General features: G+C 36.4%; 1 protein-coding gene across 1 annotated transcript in view; it reads left to right on the forward strand.

Annotated features, from left to right (window-relative positions):
• OPHN1 (oligophrenin 1) overlaps positions 1-18422 on the forward strand; it is a 684959-nt gene that overhangs the window by 338765 nt on the left and 327772 nt on the right. Inside the window, exons 6-9 of the mRNA XM_022561083.3 lie at positions 1785-1886; positions 11456-11566; positions 14180-14284; positions 16109-16238. Coding sequence (XP_022416791.1) covers positions 1785-1886; positions 11456-11566; positions 14180-14284; positions 16109-16238 — 448 coding nt within the window. The remainder of the gene's footprint in view (positions 1-1784; positions 1887-11455; positions 11567-14179; positions 14285-16108; positions 16239-18422) is intronic.

Genomic DNA, 18422 nt, shown 5'->3' on the forward strand with positions numbered 1-18422 from the left:
TCAAAAGTACAATGAGATATCACCTCACACCAGTTAGAATGGGAATCATCAGAATATCTACAAACAACAAATGCTGGAGAGGGTGTGGAGAAAAGGGTACCCTCTTGCACTGTTGGTGGGAATGTAAATTGATACAGCCACTATGGAGAACAGTATGGAGGTTCCTTAAAAAACTAAAAATAGAATTACCTTATGACCCAGCAATCCCACTACTGGTCATATACCCAGAGAAAACCATAATTCAAAGAGACACATGCACCCAATGTTCATTGCAGCACTATTTGCAATAGCCAGGTCATGAGAGCAACCTAAATGCCCATCGACAGACGAATGGATAAAGAAGATGTGGTACACATATACAATGGAATATTACTCAGCCATAAAAAGGAACAATATTGTGTCATTTGTAGAGAAGTGGATGGATCTAGAGACTGTCATACAGTGTTAAGTAAGTCAGAGAGAGAAAAACAAATATCGTGTATTAACCCATATTTGTGGAACCTAGAAAAATTGTACAGATGAACCGGTTTGCAGGGGGCAGAAATAGAGGCACAGATGTAGAGAACAAACTTATGGACACCAAGGGGGGAAAGTGACGGGAGAGTGTTGGTGTGGTGAATTGGGAGATTGGGATTGACATATATACAGTAATATGTATAAAATGGATAACTAATAAGAACCTGCTGTAGAAAAATTAAACATATGAGATTCAAAAATTCAAAAAAAATAGTAAGTACCTAACGTCCTGCCTGGCCTGATGTATGCCTCAGTTAATGTTAGCTTCCTCTTTTACTTTTTTCCCTCTGGTGAAAAGCACATTCCTTACAGATCAGAGGTCCCTCAGTTCTGTGCTGGCTTCTTGCCCAGCAGTAGATTGCCTGTAGAAATAAACCATGGGTGAGGTATTTTTTTCTTTCTGTCTATGTGTTCCCCGTGCTGCTTCTTCGAATACCTGGCACACTGTAGGGGCTCAGTGAGTTTAGATTTCCTATGTGACAACACAAGCCTTTTACGTGAATTTCTCAACGTGGTGCTGAGAGGATTGCCGAATGTCAGCCTTAATCTGTGACAAACTAGTATTCTTAGTGCTCCTTTGGAGACTGTGTGATTTCTTATTGTGCTGAGAGGCAGAGAGCTTAATTAAATTTCATACTTGAAGAGAGTGACGACTGAGTACTCCATCCTTCATAAGGCTTTTCAACTCTTTATTTTCAGTTAAACCTTCTGGGATTTTTTCCTCATCTTTAACATCATCTTTTAATATGCAATAGTCAAATGCTTGAACAATATCAAAGAACTCATCATTCACAGAGGCAGTCTTAGGTTCCAATTGCCTTGGAGATATTTTACTTAGTATTTGGCTGTCTAAATGCATTGTAGATTAACATTTAAAAGGTATATTCACTGTTCACTATTGTGTTCCTTCTTTGTCCTTTAAAAAATTTATGTAGTTAATGCATGTGAAAAATATTGAGAAGAGAAGGTCACCTGCACACAGGTGCGTTTTAAGTGCCATTCTCTGAGCAGCAGCTCCCAGAGCCTTTAGCTATACCAATAGGAACTACCCTTTGTGTAGTTGGAAATTTTCAAGGTTATGTTTGAGGAAGCCGAAATTACTGAGACCAATGCAGAAATTAATTCTCTCTTGCCTTTTTTTTTTTCCTTACTGGGAACTAGAGAGATTGACCACATGAAACCTGACACTGTGTTATGCATTCTCATTTCTGAGCAGACTGAACTAAAATTGTAGACATGTTAATCTGTGCCTTCTCTCCCACCTCTAGGAGCGGAAAAAGAAATTTGAAAAGGATGGAGAGAGGTTTTATTCCTTGCTGGATCGGCACTTACATTTGTCTTCCAAAAAGAAAGAATCTCAGTTACAAGAGGTATGGTCAAACAGCCTGCCCTGCCTTCTATTGCCAGCTGTGCCTTGATACATGGCAGCTTCCTATTGCAAGGCTTTCCTCATACCCTGCCTCAGCAGAGAACCATGTATAATAGTTGTGCTTGCAGATAAAGCCATGGACAATGACTCAGGAGCCCTGAGTTCTCAAGCCACCTTCTCCACAAACTCACAGTTTGGATATTTCTTTTTTGTCCTCAGTTTCTCTATCTATCAAAGGAAGAGTGGTACTTAAAGATCTCTAGAGTCCTTTTCAGCTCTAAGTTTCTGATTCTAGATTACATATTAGGATAGAGTTAAACTAGCGCTGTATTTGATAGATCAGGAGTAGATCTACTTTTTTCCCATGAGGTGTTCCAACGGTAGGGTTTTTTTTTTTTTTCTTTTTGGTCCTACACTGGGACTACAGCTTATATGGCACTTCCACTGACTTCAGTTCAAAGAAGCCACTACTCAGTGAGTGCCTACCACATGCCAGGCACTATGCTGCTTGCAACAGGACTACAAAGACAGTAAGACATACTTCCTGCTCTTCTGTAGCTTACAGTTAGGATGCTAAAATGAGAACACACATGACTCTTATACAAGTAGAATTTTTTTTACATAATGTAATGTGTATGTGGTGTCCTTGTAGGGATATGAAGGTATTTGGAGAATAAAAAACTTACATTTGGACGTGGAGAATTGCCTTTGTGGAAGAATGTTGCCCTTCTAAATTTGAGGTGGTAATATGATTATATGTAAAGTGTTTGACAGATAGAAATATAGAAATGGACCTTTCAAGTGGAGGGCAGTGGCCCCAAGGATGGAAAACAATGTTTGGCTAAAGGTTTGACCAGAATTTGCATTACTATTGGGGGATAGTGAAAGACAGGAAAGGGTCAGGAAAGTTGTAGAGATACTGTGGTGTAGTAGGCTCAGGAGTTTGCTTTAATTCTGTTGACCCTGGAAGAATTATTGAAGGCCTTTGGTTGTGCAAGCAATATGAGTACAATTCTATTTTAGGAATCTTAAACTGGTTGAAGTTGTAGGATGAATTAAATCCGGGAGAGACGGGAAGCAAGAAAACCAGTTTAGGAAACTATTGCAATGATCTAGGGGAGAAGTTCTGAGTCAGAAAAAGTGGCACTGGGGAAGGGAAAAACAGGAATTAACTGATTAAGACTTATTTACTGGTAGAATGGATCTATGTTTTGGATAAAAGATCCAGTAAGAGATAGAGATATTGAAGGTTCAAGTATAAAAAGAGATACCCAACTGAATGAAGTCATAGACACGAGCTTAGAAATCATCTTGTCCATGGTCACACAGACTATGGCAAAGCTGAAACTCATCTCCTGACACCTGATTTAGTGAGTATCCATCACAGAATGTGAGGTACTTGAAGGTGATGAGTCAAGAGACTCAGTGGTAGATGGAGTTAGTGTTGAAAGGTTGAAGGACTGCTTCTCTTCCATAAACTGGAATGAAGTACTAGTCTGGGGTCATCTGCCATTTTCCTCTTGCACAATTTTGCTTTCTTCCTTTTCCTTCTATTCTGTGCCAGGGTTCCTATGCAGAAAAGAGTTAACATAACTGGCCCAAGACTTCTATGCTTAGAAAAGTCTGCTTACAAGATTAGCTCTTTTTTTTTAACATCTTTATTGGAGTATAATTGCTTTACAATGGTGTGTTAGTTTCTGCTTTATAACAAAGTGAATCAGTTATACATATACATATGTTCCCATCTTGGCTGGTCTCTGGGAACTTGGCTGGTAAACAGTACCCTACACTGATATAAAAGTTTCCCTAAGTGGTAAGAGTGACTCATTGTGCCTAGACTGCCTGTACAAACAATGCGGTTTATACTAAACACCTTATTTTCTTCTGGGAGTCGAGAAGTTTGGTACATGCTCAGCAGAGGGAGCCTGTGTACCGCAACCAATTTAATACTTAGGGCACTTAGTATCTAATGAGCTTCTCTGGTACACAGCATTTCATATGTGTTGTCATAACTTGTTGCTGGAGGAATTAAGTATTTCCTGTGTGACTGCACTAAGAGAGAACTCTTGGAAGCTTGAACCTAGCTTTCGCTGGACTTCATCCCACGCATCTTTTCTCTTTGCTGATTTTGCTTTGTATCCTTTCACAGAAATAAATCTTAACCATGTGTATGACTATATGTGGAGTCCTTTGAGTCCTCCTAGAGAATTACTGAACCTGTGGGTTTTAGAAGCCCAGACACAGTCCAAACTTTATTCTTTTAGAGCCTTTTGCAATGAAAGCTTCTAGCGTGTCCTAGCAGTTTGGTGCTGTATCTAGATGTCCCTGGTGGCTTTCCTAATGAGCAAGAATGCAGCCTTTGTGTTTGTCTAATCAAAACAAAGCTGGGGGACCTTGGATCACTCACTTCCTTTTTAATATTGAGACTATTTTTAGAGCAGTTTTAGATTTAAAGAAAAATTGAATGATAAGTACAGAGAGTTCTCATATATTCTTAATCCCCTGCATACAATTACCCCTATTATTAACATTTGCATTTATGAGATACATTTGATACAGTTGATGAGCCAATGCATTGCACATTCTATAGATTTTGATAAATGTACAATGACATGAATCCATCATTACACTATCATACAACATAGTTTCACTGCCCTAAAGATCCCTAGGCACCACTTGTTCATCACTTCCTCGTTCCATACCCCAGCTGACCACTGGCAGCCAGTGATCTCTTTATGGTTTCCATATTATTGCTTATTCCAGAATGTCATATAGTTGGAATTATATAGCATGTAGCCTTTTCAGGTTGGCTCCTTTCACTTAGAAATATGCATTTAAGGTTCTTCTGTGTCTTTTCACAGCTTGATAGCTCATTTCTTTTTAGCACTGAATAATATTTCATTGTGTGGATGTATTACAATTTGTTTACCTATTCACCTATCAAAGGACATCTTGGAATCCTCCAAATTTTGTCAACTACTATTAAAGCCGCTATAAACATTTGTGTGCAGGTTTTGTGTATATAACTTTTCAAATAATTCAGTTAAATATCAAAGACCACAATTACTGAATTGCATGGTAAAAGTATATTTTGCTTTTTAAGAAACTGCCAAATTATCTTCCAAGGTGGCTGTACTATTTTTTTTATTTCTGCCATCAGTGAATGAGAGTTCTTCTCGCTCCACACCATAGCCAGCATTTGATGTTGTCTATGTTTTGGATTTTAGCCATTCTAGTAGGTGTGTAGTGATACCTCATTACTTTTATAATTTGCATTTTCTTAATGCCGTGTGTTGCAGAATATCTTTTTATATGCCATCTGTAGATCTTCTTTGGTGAGGTGTCTGTTCAAATCTTTTGCCCATTTTCAATTGGGTTGTTTGTTTTCATATTATTGTATCTTAAAAGCTATTTGTATATTTTAGATACCTGTCCTTTATCAGATATGTTGTACAAAGATTTTTTTTCCAGCCTGTGGCTTGTCTTTTCACTCAACAGAATTTTTCACAGAGCAGGAGTTTGTAATTTTAATGAAATTAAACTTATCAATATTCTCTTTCATGGATCATGCTTTTGGTGTTATATCTAAATCGTCATCACCAAATCCAAGGTCACCTAAAATATCTCTTATGTTATTTTATAGGAGTTTTATAGTTTTGTGTTTTACATTTACTTCTATAATCCATTTTGAGTTAATTATTATGAAAGGTGTAAGGTCTGTCTCTGGATTCTTTTTTTTTTTGGCATGGGGATATACAGTTGTTCCAGCACCATTTTTTGAAAAGACTATCATTTCTCTATTGAATTTTCCTAGATCCTTTGTCAAAGATCAGTTGAATATGTTTATGTGGATTTATTTTAGGCTCTCAATTCCATTCCATTGATCTATTTGTTTTTTTCTTTCACCAATACCATACTGTTCTGATTACTATAACTTACCAGTAATTTGAAGTCAGATAGTGTCAATATTTTGATTTGTTTTTCTCCCTCAGTATTGTGTTGGCTATTCTGGATATTTTTGCCTCTCCATATAAATTTTAGAATCACTTTGTTGATATCTAGAAAATAGCCTGCAGGGATTTTGAATTGGACTACATTGAATCTATAGATCAAGTTGTGAAGAACAGACGTGTTGATAATATTGTCTTCCTATATGTATACGTGGAATATCTCTCCATTTATTTAGATCTTTGACTTATTTCATTAGAGTTTTGTAGTATTCATCAATATATCTTATACATATTTTTTGATTTATACCTAAATACTTCATTTTTTTCTTCTAATGTAAATGATACTGTGTTTTAAATTTCAAATTCTGAATGTTCACTGTTAGCATATAAGAAAACAATTGACTTTTGTATATTAACCTTGTATCCTGAAATTGTGCTATAGTTCATTAATAGTTCCAAGAGATTTTTGTATATTCTTTAGGGTTGTCTACATACATAATTGTGTCATGTGCAAAAAAGGACAGTGTTATTTCTTCCTTCCCAATGTATATACCTTTTATTTCATTTTCTTGTCTTATTGCAATAGCTTGGAATTCCAATATGATTTTAATAGTTATTCCTAATCTTAGAGGCAAAGCATCTAGTGTCTCACCATTAGGTATGATGTTAGCTGCAGGATTATTGCAGATGTTCTTTATCAAGTTGAGGAAATTCCCATATATTCCTAGTTTGCTGAGAGTTTTTATCATGAATGAATGTGTGTTGGATTTTGTCAGACGCTTTTTCTACATCTCTTCGATCATGTTATTTTTCTTCTTTAACCTCTTGATGTGATTAATTACATCAACTGATTTTTGAATGATGAACCAGCCTTGCATTCCTGGAATAAGTCCCACGTGGTCCTGGTCTATAATTATTTTACACCTTGTTGCATTTGATTTGCTAATATTTTGTTGAGAATATTTCCGTCGATGTTCATGAGAGAGATTGGCTGTACTTCTTCTGTATTGTAATATCTCTGTCTGGTTTTGATAACAGGGTCATGTTGGCCTTAGAGAATGAGTTAGGAAATATTCCCTCTGCTTCTATTTTCTGGAAGAGAGTGTAGAATTTAGTATCATTTCTTCCTTAAAATGTCAGGTAGACTTCACCAGTGAACCCAGCTGGGCCTAGTGCTTTGTTTTTTGGAAGGCTATTAATTATTGATTCAGTTCCTATCTGCTGCTTTCACTGAATCCCACAAATATTAAATTGTATTTTCATTTTCATTTGAAAATACTTTTTAATTTTTCTTAAGGACTCCTCCTTGACCCATGTGTCATTTAGAAATGTGCTGATTAATCTCCAAGTATTTTGGTGCGTTCCAGCTATTTCTGGTTTTTGATTTCTATGCAATTTAACTGTGATCTGAGAGCATACTTTGTATGATTCCTGTTCTTTTAAATTTGTTCAGATGTATGTCCCAGAATGTGATTGATCTTGGTGATTCTTTTGTGTTAGCTTGAAAATAAGCTGTTGTTGGATGAAGTGTTCTATAGATGTTGATTACATCTACTTGCTGATGGGGTGTTCAGTTCAATTATGTCTTCACAAGCATACCTCAGAAATATTGTGGGTTTGGCTACAGACCACTGCAATAAAGTGAATATTGCAATATAGTGAGTCACATGATTTTTTTGTTTCCCAATGCATGTAAAAGTTATCTTTACATTATCCTGTAGACTGTTGAGTGAGCAATAGCATTATATTTTTTAAAATGTACATACCTTAATTTAAAAATATTTTATTGCTAAAAATTGCTAACTATCATCAGTCAATGCAGTGTTGCCATAAACCTTCAATTTGTAAAAAACACAATATTTGCAAAGCACAGTAAAATGAAGCACAATAAAATGAGGTATACCTGTACTGATTTTCTGCTTCTTGGATCTGTCAACTATTGGTAAAGGAATGGTGAAGTCTCCAACTCTTAATAGTAGACTCATCTATTTCTCCTTGCAGTTCTATCAGATCTTGCCTCACGTGTTTTGATGTTCTGTTATACATAATAAGGGTTGATATATATTCTTTCAGAATTGACCTATTTATTATTATGTTATGCCCCTTTTTTTTCCTGATAGCTTTCAATTCTCTGAAGTCTCCTTTTTTGGAAATTAATATAGCTACTCCAGCTTTCTTTTGATTTTTGTTGGCATGGAATATTTCTTCATACCTTTACTCTGAAAAATGTTTAAATTTAAAAAATTATTTTTTAATTGAAGTATGGTTGATTTACAATATTATATTAGTTTCTGGTGTAATGATTCAGAATTTTTAAAGTTCTACTCCATTTAAAGCCATTACAAAATAATGGCTATATTTCCCTGTGATGTACAGTATATCCTTGTTGCTTATTTATTTTATACATAGCAGTTTGTGTCTCTTAATTCCATACCCCTATATTGCCCCTCCCCCTTTCCTGCTCCCCACTGGTAACCACTAGTTTGTTCTCTATATTAGTGAGTTTGTTTCTGTATTGTTATATACATCTGTTTATTTTATTTTTTAGATTCCACATATAAGTGATAACATAGAGCATTTGTCTTTCTCTGACTTATTTCACTAAGCATAAAACTGTCTAGGTCCATCCATGTTGTTGCAAATGGCAGAATTTCATTCTTTTTTATGGGTGAGTAATATTCCATTGTGTGTGTGTGTGTGTGTGTGTGTGTGTGTGTGTGTGTGTATCACATCTTCTTTATTCTTTCTTCTTCTGTTGATGGACACTCAGTTTGCTTCCATATCTTGATAGTTGTAAATAATGTTGTTATCAACGTTGTGGCAGATGTATCTTTTTGAATTAGTGTTTTTGTTTTCGTTAGGTATATACCCTGCAATAGAATTGCTGGATCATATGGTAGTGGCAGCCTTCGGTCCAGTGTGGAGCTGTGACTTCAGGCAAATGATGCTGGAGTCTTCTCTTGGTTCAGGCTGGTGTGTGCACCTAGGTAGTCACAGGAAACTAGTCAGTGAGACACACAGTTTCAGTCGGCCCTTTCTGCCTTGCTTTAGGAGCAAGCAAGCATTCATGTGCTCCTCAGGAGCAGAATCCAGGCTTTCTGCAGCCTTTCTGATAGTCCCACTGGTCCTCTGACCAGCTAAGGGGGCTCGTCTTCCCTTTGTTGAGCCCCAGGGCTGTGGGGCCCAATATGTGGCTTGAACCACTCACTCCCCAAAGAGAATCACCACCAGTGTAATCTCCCTTTTCCTCTGAGTCCCCTCCCAGGGGCATGAGTCCTGACCTGATTGCTTCTTTTCCCTATCTACCAAGTTCTGTGTGTGTCTTTCTTATAGCCTTAGTTGTACAGGAGTTTTTATGCTAGTCTCCAGTTAGTTTTCAGTGAGAATTATAGATATATTTTTGATGTGTTTATGGTGGGATGAACATACTCCTACTGTGCCATCTTGATTCAAGTCTCTTCATAACTTTACTTTTAATCTATCTTTGTCTTTTATATTTAAAGTGATGTCTTATACATAACATATAATTAACTCTTAGTTTTTATGTGTCCTCACAGTCTCAGCTTTTTAATTGGTGTATTTAAAGTGATTATTGATATAGTTGGATAGATATCTACCATGTTTGTTACTGTTTTCTATCCATTGCCTCTGTTCTTTGTTCCTTTTTTTGTCTTCCATTCTTGTTCTGCATTCTCTTTTTTTCAATTGGAAATTGTAATATGATTCCATTTTTTGTCCTTTCTTAGCATATCAATTGTACTTTTTTAAAAAAAAACTTTCTTCGAGGTTATCCTGGTGTTTTCAATATGCATTTACAGTTAAGCCATGTCTACTTTCAAATAACATTATTCTACTTCATTGGTAGTACAGGAACTTTATAACAGAGTATTTCCAATTTCTTCCTTGAGTCCCTGATAATATTGCTGTCATTCATTTCACTTTTTCATAATCTCTAATCACCAAATACATCATTGCAATTATTATTTTGGACAAACTCTTATTTGTAAGATCAGTTAAGAATAAGAAAAATATAAGATTTTATTTTACCTTCATTCATTGCTTCTCTAGTGCTCTTCTTTATGTTGGTACACATTTCTGACCTATATCATTTTCTTTCTTAAGAACTGTAACACTTCTTGGACTCAGAGTCTACTGGCAACCAAATCCTTCAGTTTTTGTGTTTTTTTGAAATTGTTTAATTTTCCTTCACTTTTGGAAGATAATGTCACTGGATACAGAATTCTAAGTTTGTGATTTTTAAAAATTTCAATGCCTTAAACATTTTACTCTACTCTCCTCTTTTTGCATTTTTTTAAAAAAAGAGAAGTCTTATCCTTACTCCTCTTTGAGTAAGGTGTTTTTTTCTCTTGCTTCTTTCAAGATTTACTCTGTGCCTTTTACTTTCTATACTTTCAATATGACATGCCTGCATGTAGATTTTTTGGTATTTATCCTGCTATTATTCTCTGAGCTTCCTCAATCTGTTGTTTGTAACTGTGTTTAACTTTAGAAGGTTTTCAGTCATCATTACTTTAAATATTTCTTCTGTTTCTCTCCTTCATTTCCTTCTGGCATTCCTAGTATGCATATCTTACACCTTTTATAATTGTCCAACATTTCTTGAATAATCTACTCTATCTTCTTTATTCCATTTTGTCTGCATTTCAGTTTTTGAAATTTCTATTGGCATATATTCAGTTCACTGATTCTTTCCTTAGCCTTGCCCAGTCTGTTGGTGAGCCCATTAAAGGCATTCTTTATTTTTGCTAGTGTTTTTGATTGCTATCATTTCCCTTTGATTATTTCTTCAAATTTTCATGTCTGCTTATATTATCCATCTGTTCTTGTGTATTGTCCTCTTTTCCATAACAGCCTTTAGCTGTAATCCCTGGTTCTATGATTTCACCATCCACCATCTCTGCCTTCTTTGAGTCTGATTCTGATGCTGATTCTTCAGACTGTGTTTGTTGGTTTGTTTTTCCTTTTTGCATACCTTGTAATATTTTGTTGAAAGCTGAACACGATGCCCTGGGTAAAAGGAACTGAGGTAAAAAGGCCGTTATTATGAGGTTTTATGCTTATCTGACTAGGATTTAGGCTGTGCTTAGTTTGCTATAGCTGTTCTTGTCAGAGGCCAAAATTTCCTCTGGTATCTTTGTTTTTTGTCTTCCCTATTGTCTTTGGATTTCTTAGAGAGATATTCTTAAATAAGGTTTGATACTGGTTACAGCAACAGGCTTCTGCTTCTGGGCTTCTGCTCTGGCAAGCTTGGATTCTCCATATTCAACTGTCTATCCAATTTTTGAGGCAGTGGTTTTTCCTCTGACTTCAATGCTCTGTTGGTTCTAAGAAGAGTTGTTGATTCTCAGCTTAGCTTTTCCTTGTATGAGGATGTCACAGTAACTTCCAAGTTTCTTACTTGTTAGGCCAGAAACTGGAAATCTTGCATCAGTCACTTTTTCTATCTTGGCTTTATGTTCCCTATCTGTAAAATAAAGGGATAAGATCACTGCTTGGTGGCATAATTCTCCTCCAGCCCTAACATTCTGTTGAATCCGTAAGCACTGGCTTGCATGAATGACTATGCTGTTATGTGACATTTGTTACCCTTCTTCTACAGGCAGACCTCCAGGTGGACAAGGAGAGACACAATTTCTTTGAGTCATCCCTTGATTATGTTTATCAAATCCAGGAAGTTCAGGAGTCTAAGAAGTTCAATATTGTGGAGCCAGTAAGTTCTATCTGTTGATGAATGGTCTAAAAATATTTACCAAATCTCAGGTAAATGTGGAGAACTTTGATTGTAAAATTGGAGTCTCCAAGAATATGAAGGATAGTCAGTGCTTAGTAATGAATGTCACAGAAGTAGACACACTGGCTTATGTTATTCTTGCTCTCTCACTAATATTCTCTCTCTCACTCTTCCTTTCCCTCCCCCACACTCCTTCCTCCCCCATTTCTCTCTATAGCTATGATTTTTTCTTTATCTTTCTTTTCCTCCTCTCCTTCCTTCCCTTTCTTGATTTCTCCGTCACCTTTCATTTTACCTTGTTCTCCTCCCTTCCTTCCTCTCATACTTTCATAAGGTTTCTGAATGTACTCATCATATCCCAGACACTGTTCTAGGAACTCATGTTCCTTGCATTCAGTGACTTCCCATTCTACTATTTTTACTTCCATCTTTTGAAAATTTTTCTAATTAAATAGCCTTAATTTATTATAAAAGATGATGGGCTGTGGTTTGACAACTATGTTGAATTTTAACAACTTTCTTTTTTATTATAAAATAATGTAGAAAACAATGTAAAAAACAATTGCAGAAAAGCTATAAAAACTTACATGTAGAACAAAACAAATACAACAAATCTCCCATACAGAGATGATCACTGTTAATATTGTGGCATTTTTCCTCCTAAATTCCCTGTGTATCTGTTATATTCCTTTCTCTATCTATTGTGCATGTGTACTTGTAGAGGTGTGTACACATGTGCATGTGTGTTTACACATGTTACACATGAATATGTATATATCTGTGTACATGTGTATCTGTGCTCACAGTTGTATATATCTGCATACGTATATGTGCAAACAAGTATTTATTAATTTATCCAATAAGCATTTATTGAGCTTCTGTTATGTGCCAGGCACAGTGCTAAACACTGGGTATCCTATACTGAAAAAGACAGACTCAGTTTCTGTCTTTATGAAGACTATACTTTCATGGGGTAGACAGAAGGGAAAGAAGGATACACATAAATAAAATAACTATAAGTTGTGATAAGGACTAAAACAAAGAACAAGAATGGACAGCTACTTTAGATCAAGTGGTCAAGGGGCACCTCTGAAAGTGTCATTTAAGATGAGATCTAAAGAAAGAGAAGATGAGGCAATGTGAATAATGGGGAAAGAACATTCCAGGCACAGAAAAACACATGTGCAAAGTCCGTAAGTTAGAAAAGAATGATGTGCTCAAGGAATGAAAAGATTAGTGCCTTTAGATACTGGTGAGAGTGGCAGGAAACAATATCTGACAGGAAGGCATAGGATCTGTAAGCATGGTGAAGGGGTTAGGTTTTAGTCTAAGTATAGTAGAAAAATCACTGACGGGTATTAAATAGGATATGACATGCTGATTTTGTTGTGTGGAGAAGGACTTGGAAGTGGGCAACAGTGGGATTGAGGAAACCAGTTAGGAGGCTACTGCAGTAGTCTAGGCAAGCAAAAATGTTGCTTTGGGTTCAGATGGTGGTAGTAGAAACAGAAAAGAATGATTGGATTAGAGATATATTTTAGAAGCAAAACTGACAGGAATTACTGATTGATTAGATTGAGATGTGAGTGAAAGAAATCAGAATTCTTTACTTTCTGGCTTGATTGACTGAGTGGGTGGTGGTGTCATTTCCTGAGATGGGAAACCTTGGAGAGAAACAGGAAGAATGTCTATATAACTGTGTGTGTGGTACACACACGCATATGCATATATATATATATGTGTGTACATATATATGTACATATATATAACTATATATGTATATATACATACGTGTATAGTACATAAATGTGTACATAGTTTTTATATGTTTATGTATATATACATATAGTTTGTGTTTATGTACATATATACACACATATTTATGTTTGTATGTATATATGTGTGTGCATATTTATATGTACTCACCTGTTTACTTTCTAAAAAGAACAGAGCAGTTTTTACTACTTCCTATTACACTCTACTATTGCCAGCATTGAGCATTGCTTTTAAAATGTTTGTATTTGATAGATGAAAATTGTATTTTCTTTTGTTTTTATTTGTGTATATTTGATTTTTACTGGGGTTGAACATTTTAAACATTAAAAATATATTTTATTGATCATTTCTACGTCTTCTTCTGCAATGTCCCAACCCCTCCCTGAAACATTTCTAACTTGAAAATTGGTTTTCAAAAAAAAATATATCCTTGGATCTTTTAGCATTATGACAGTCTTCATTATGCCATTTAGCCATTTTAATTTATTGAGTACCTATTCTGTGCCATTCCTGAGGCTATAAAGACACAGTCTATTCCCACATTATGTCCATACTGTCCACATTATGAATGGTTTTATATGCTATCTGAAAAGGGTATTGATGAATAAATTTGGTAATAGTTCCTTTGTAGATCTGAGTCCAGTGTTAATGTTTAACCTAATAAAAGAATAGCTATGTGTAGACCTGTTTGTGTTTGTGTTATTGCTTTTAACACTATACTCCACTGTGTGGAGTTTCTTTTTGTGCATCTATTTCCTTTATTTGATTAATGAGAAGGTGCTGGTGATAAAGTTATTTTTATACATTTTTCCCTAGGTCTTGGCCTTTCTTCATAGCCTCTTCATTTCCAACAGCTTGACCGTGGAGCTCACACAGGATTTCCTCCCATATAAACAGCAACTCCAGCTCAGTTTACAGAATGTGAGTTTACATGTGGGTTTCTTCACCTGTCTCTGCATTCCAATTGGATTTCAGCTCTAATATCTTGACCTTGGAGTTCTAGGTTTTTACATCCCAGATAATTTGTCAGGACAGACTGGTATGGATCACAAATGTTTTAGTGTACTAGATTGTTCTTACTCTTCCAGTTTCAGCTCTTCCCTGTGTTTGAGGCTGACCGTTGTTCAAACCCACCCTTCTACCCACTGATGTGTCTATCTATCCAATATTTATTAAATGTTGCTAGTTTGTTATATCTCTCCCAGATCAGAACCCACCTATGTGCTTTTTAAAGCACAGGTCTTATGCTCCTTCCCTGCTAGTTAGTCAGGACACTCTCTTTGTAGGTTTTATTACCACAAATGCCCATTTTCCCCTCTTTTCCTTTTCTCACTACTTTTCTCATTACATTACTAGAGTTGAATAAATTATTTTTAAAGGTTGTCTCCACCTTCTTTCCCATGCTGTTTCTTTTTTTTTTTTTTTTTGCGGTATGCGGGCCTCTCACTGTTGTGGCCTCTCCCATTGTGGAGCACAGGCTCCGGACGTGCAGGCTCAGCGGCCATGGCTCACGAGCCTAGCTGCTCCGCGGCACGTGGGATCTTCCCAGACCAGGGCACGAACCCGTGTCCCCTGCATCGGCAGGCAGACTCTCAACCACTGCGCCACCAGGGAAGCCCATCCCATGCTGTTTCTTATAGATGGGCATAGGCACACCCTTCCCTTCCTTGTCACATATATTATTTTTCTCATTTACTTATTTAACCCATATTTAACAAATACTTAGGTATATAATGAACATATACTCTGTGCCAGACATTGTAAAATGCACTGGACATACCATAATGAGGCATGTTAGTTTTTGCCTTCAAGGAATATATAGTCTCTTGGAGCCGAGAGATATAAACAGAGATCTATCATGATTACTTATGAAAAGTGCTAAAATACAGTTAAGACCAAAAAAGTTAAAGCATAGAGAGTGGAATAATTGACTATCTGGTACAGTAAAAGAAGGCATCACTGAGGTAGTGACTTTGGACTTGTTACATTGCATAAAATTTATAGTTGTATTTTTAGATGGAAACGGTAAGTTGCAGTGGAAATAAACTTTACTTGGTTGTTTAGGAGAATGCTGATTTACAGGTATTGTTTTTAATTGTTGTTTTTCTTTCTGGGTACTGTCTTTCACCAGAATGTGAGCGCCCCTCTCTTCTGCTGATTTACAAAATATTCCTATAACCAGGAATATTTAGTTGTGTACTTTTAAATATATTACTTCTTAACATTAGCTTTTGCTATTCATGGGCATGAAAACATAGGTTTTCCATTAACCTATGTTCAAAGAGAGCACCCTGTCATATCCTTTATTCTAATGGCCTGGATTTGATTCAGAGTCAAGTAGGCAGTAGCTTTACTTGAGGCAGAATGTAGAAGTTGCCGTGATAATATTATCTTTGGGAACCTTCTTTATAGCCTCCCTTTTTGTAAGGCAGGGGTCAGTCTGATGCTCAGAATTCTTAGAGCCTTTATTTATTGGAAACTTTTGTCATTTCCATTAGAAAATGTCTCCCAGATGTAGTTTTATGGGTACATTGGTATTTATGTTTCCCTCTCCCGTTTAGACTTTAGTACTGTTAAACTCCACTAAACTGTTTTCTAATTACTATGCCATTCAACATTTGTTTTTTTGCTATGTTGTAGCACATGGTGAAAGCCAAGAAAACTCTGCACTGGGTCTCTGACCAGTGAATGCTTATTCATGATGATGGTGATGATGATAATGATTATGATGATAATGTCTTACAGACAAGAAATCATTTCTCCAGTACCCGAGAAGAGATGGAAGAACTTAAGAAAAGGATGAAAGAAGCTCCACAGACATGCAAACTTCCAGGACAGCCAACCATCGAAGGCTATCTCTATACACAAGAGAAATGTGTGTGGGAATACAGGGATAGCTACTGGGTTTCAGTAGGCTGACACCAGCTGCCACTTGGCTTCTCCAAACTCCAGGCACCCATATAGTTCATAGACCCCTGCCAGCTATACCTATTTGGAGAGTAGTGTGGGAACAGAGAAAACAAAAAGGAGGGAGAAATTGGAGGAGGAGGTTAAGGATTTGTCTTACAAAGGCTGTGGGATGATAAGACCTAAGGTTTTCTCTGAGATTCAAAATGGGTATTGTTAATTGCTTAATCCTTTCAATGACTCTTTGGGGCTAAGAGGGAGGTAGGAGAAAGGAGACATCAAATAATACTTATTATACCTACTATGTTCCAGGCATGGTGTTAAGTGCTTTAAATATACTACCTCATGTAATCTTTGAAACCACCTTATCATACCCATTTTACACATGAAACCACTGAGGCTTAGAGAGATCACTAGTTGAAAGTCACCCAACTATCATGTATCAGGGCTAAGTGTAAATTCAGGTTTGGGAAATGCCAAAACCTATGCTCCTACAGCTATACCCTATACCTTCCACTGCCTTAGGATCATAAACTTGCCCTTAAAGCACTACACAACCATTGTGATTTCAGTGAGCAACACAGTTGTTCATTGCTAACCAAGGAAAATGGGTTAACTTATCTGGTCACTGAATATTGCAGAGGGTTCAAGCTTTTCTACCTCCTAAATAACATTATGTAAACCTTTATGTACTATTTGATTTTCCTTTTGAACTATGACCCAATGTCCTCAAAGCCTGTGATTTCATTCCCTGACCAGAATTATTCTACCTGGTGAGTAGGCAAATGAGACTACCCAGAGGTTACCAGTGGCAAAACCCACTGAAATCCACAAAACATGGTATTTCAGCAGTGATATTATCATGCTATTCATCCCTTAGAGCAACTCACTTTGATGGTTTTCAAAGATGTGTTCTTCTATTGGTCAGGTTCATCTCTTCAACTCTCCATTGCAGGATCTCTCAGTCTCAGTGGTATTGACATTTCAGGCTGGCTAATTCTTTGTTTCGAGCAGTTATCCTATGCATTATAAGGTGTTTAGAAGCATCTATAGCCTCTCCCCACTTTATTCTAATAGCACTTCCCAGGTGTGATAACCAAAAATGTCTCTAGACATTGCCAAATGTCCCCTGGGAGGCAAAATTGCCCCTACTTGAGAACCACTGTTATATTATAAGAGAGGCACAGAGTAATGAGTATGTAATCTTGGCTCTAATATCAACTAACTATGTGATCCTTCTATGCCCCAGTTTTCTAATTTGTTAAATGGATATGACATTCCTACTCAGTTGAATGTACGCTTACTAAGAATCCTTTTTGCCAGACAATATGCAATGCATTGGGGGTACAAAAAATGGATCAAGCTTGGTTTTTGCCCTCAAGAAGTTCACAGTCTGATTAAGACACAAGTATATCAAGAACTATAATGAAATGTGTTGAGCACTGCATTTGGGGCATATATCTAAGGGCTTCACTGAGGAAGTGATATATGAACTGAAACTTGAATTATGACTGGGAGTTTGACAGGTAAAGAAAATGGCAAAGAAAATTCCAGGTGTATACCACTGCATGAATAAAGGCACAGAGGTGTGTGAGGTTATAGTTTGTTTGTAGGGTCTTGGTTTTACAAGGACAGTCCTGGTTTATACTTGTTGTCCTGATATAATTAGTGATAGTGCCTTATTCACTCTTAAATATGTCTTGAACTTGGTCTATATATTATATTGCCACCTATTGTTTTGGTAACTGAATATAATTCCATGAGACAAGAGCATAGAGGTGAGGGTGGCAAAAGACAAAGTTGGAAAGGTAAATACGATCACATTATAAAAGGCTTTGTGAGCCAACCTAAGGAGTTTGGAGAGAGTGGGAAAGCCATGGGTGGTTTATAATAAAAAGAATGATATAAATAAACCTATAATTAAAAAAATATTTCTCTAACAAAGGAGTAGAGAATGGGCTAGAAAGGAGTGATCACAGATGGGGAAACCAAAGAGAAGGCCACTGAAAGAATTAATTGGAGAAGTAGTGAATTTTTGTTTTGTTTGAAATAGCTCATAAAACATTTTTTTAAAAAGTCAGAAATAGGGTCCTGAATGAATTCAGTTCTGAAAGGGGTGAAAGGAGAGACATGTAGGGGATTGAAGGGCAGG

Source organism: Delphinapterus leucas, chromosome X, assembly GCF_059928025.1.
Source record: "Delphinapterus leucas isolate spDelLeu-1000000601 "Yukka" chromosome X, BTC_Dleu_Yukka2, whole genome shotgun sequence".
Taxonomy (NCBI): domain Eukaryota; kingdom Metazoa; phylum Chordata; class Mammalia; order Artiodactyla; family Monodontidae; genus Delphinapterus; species Delphinapterus leucas.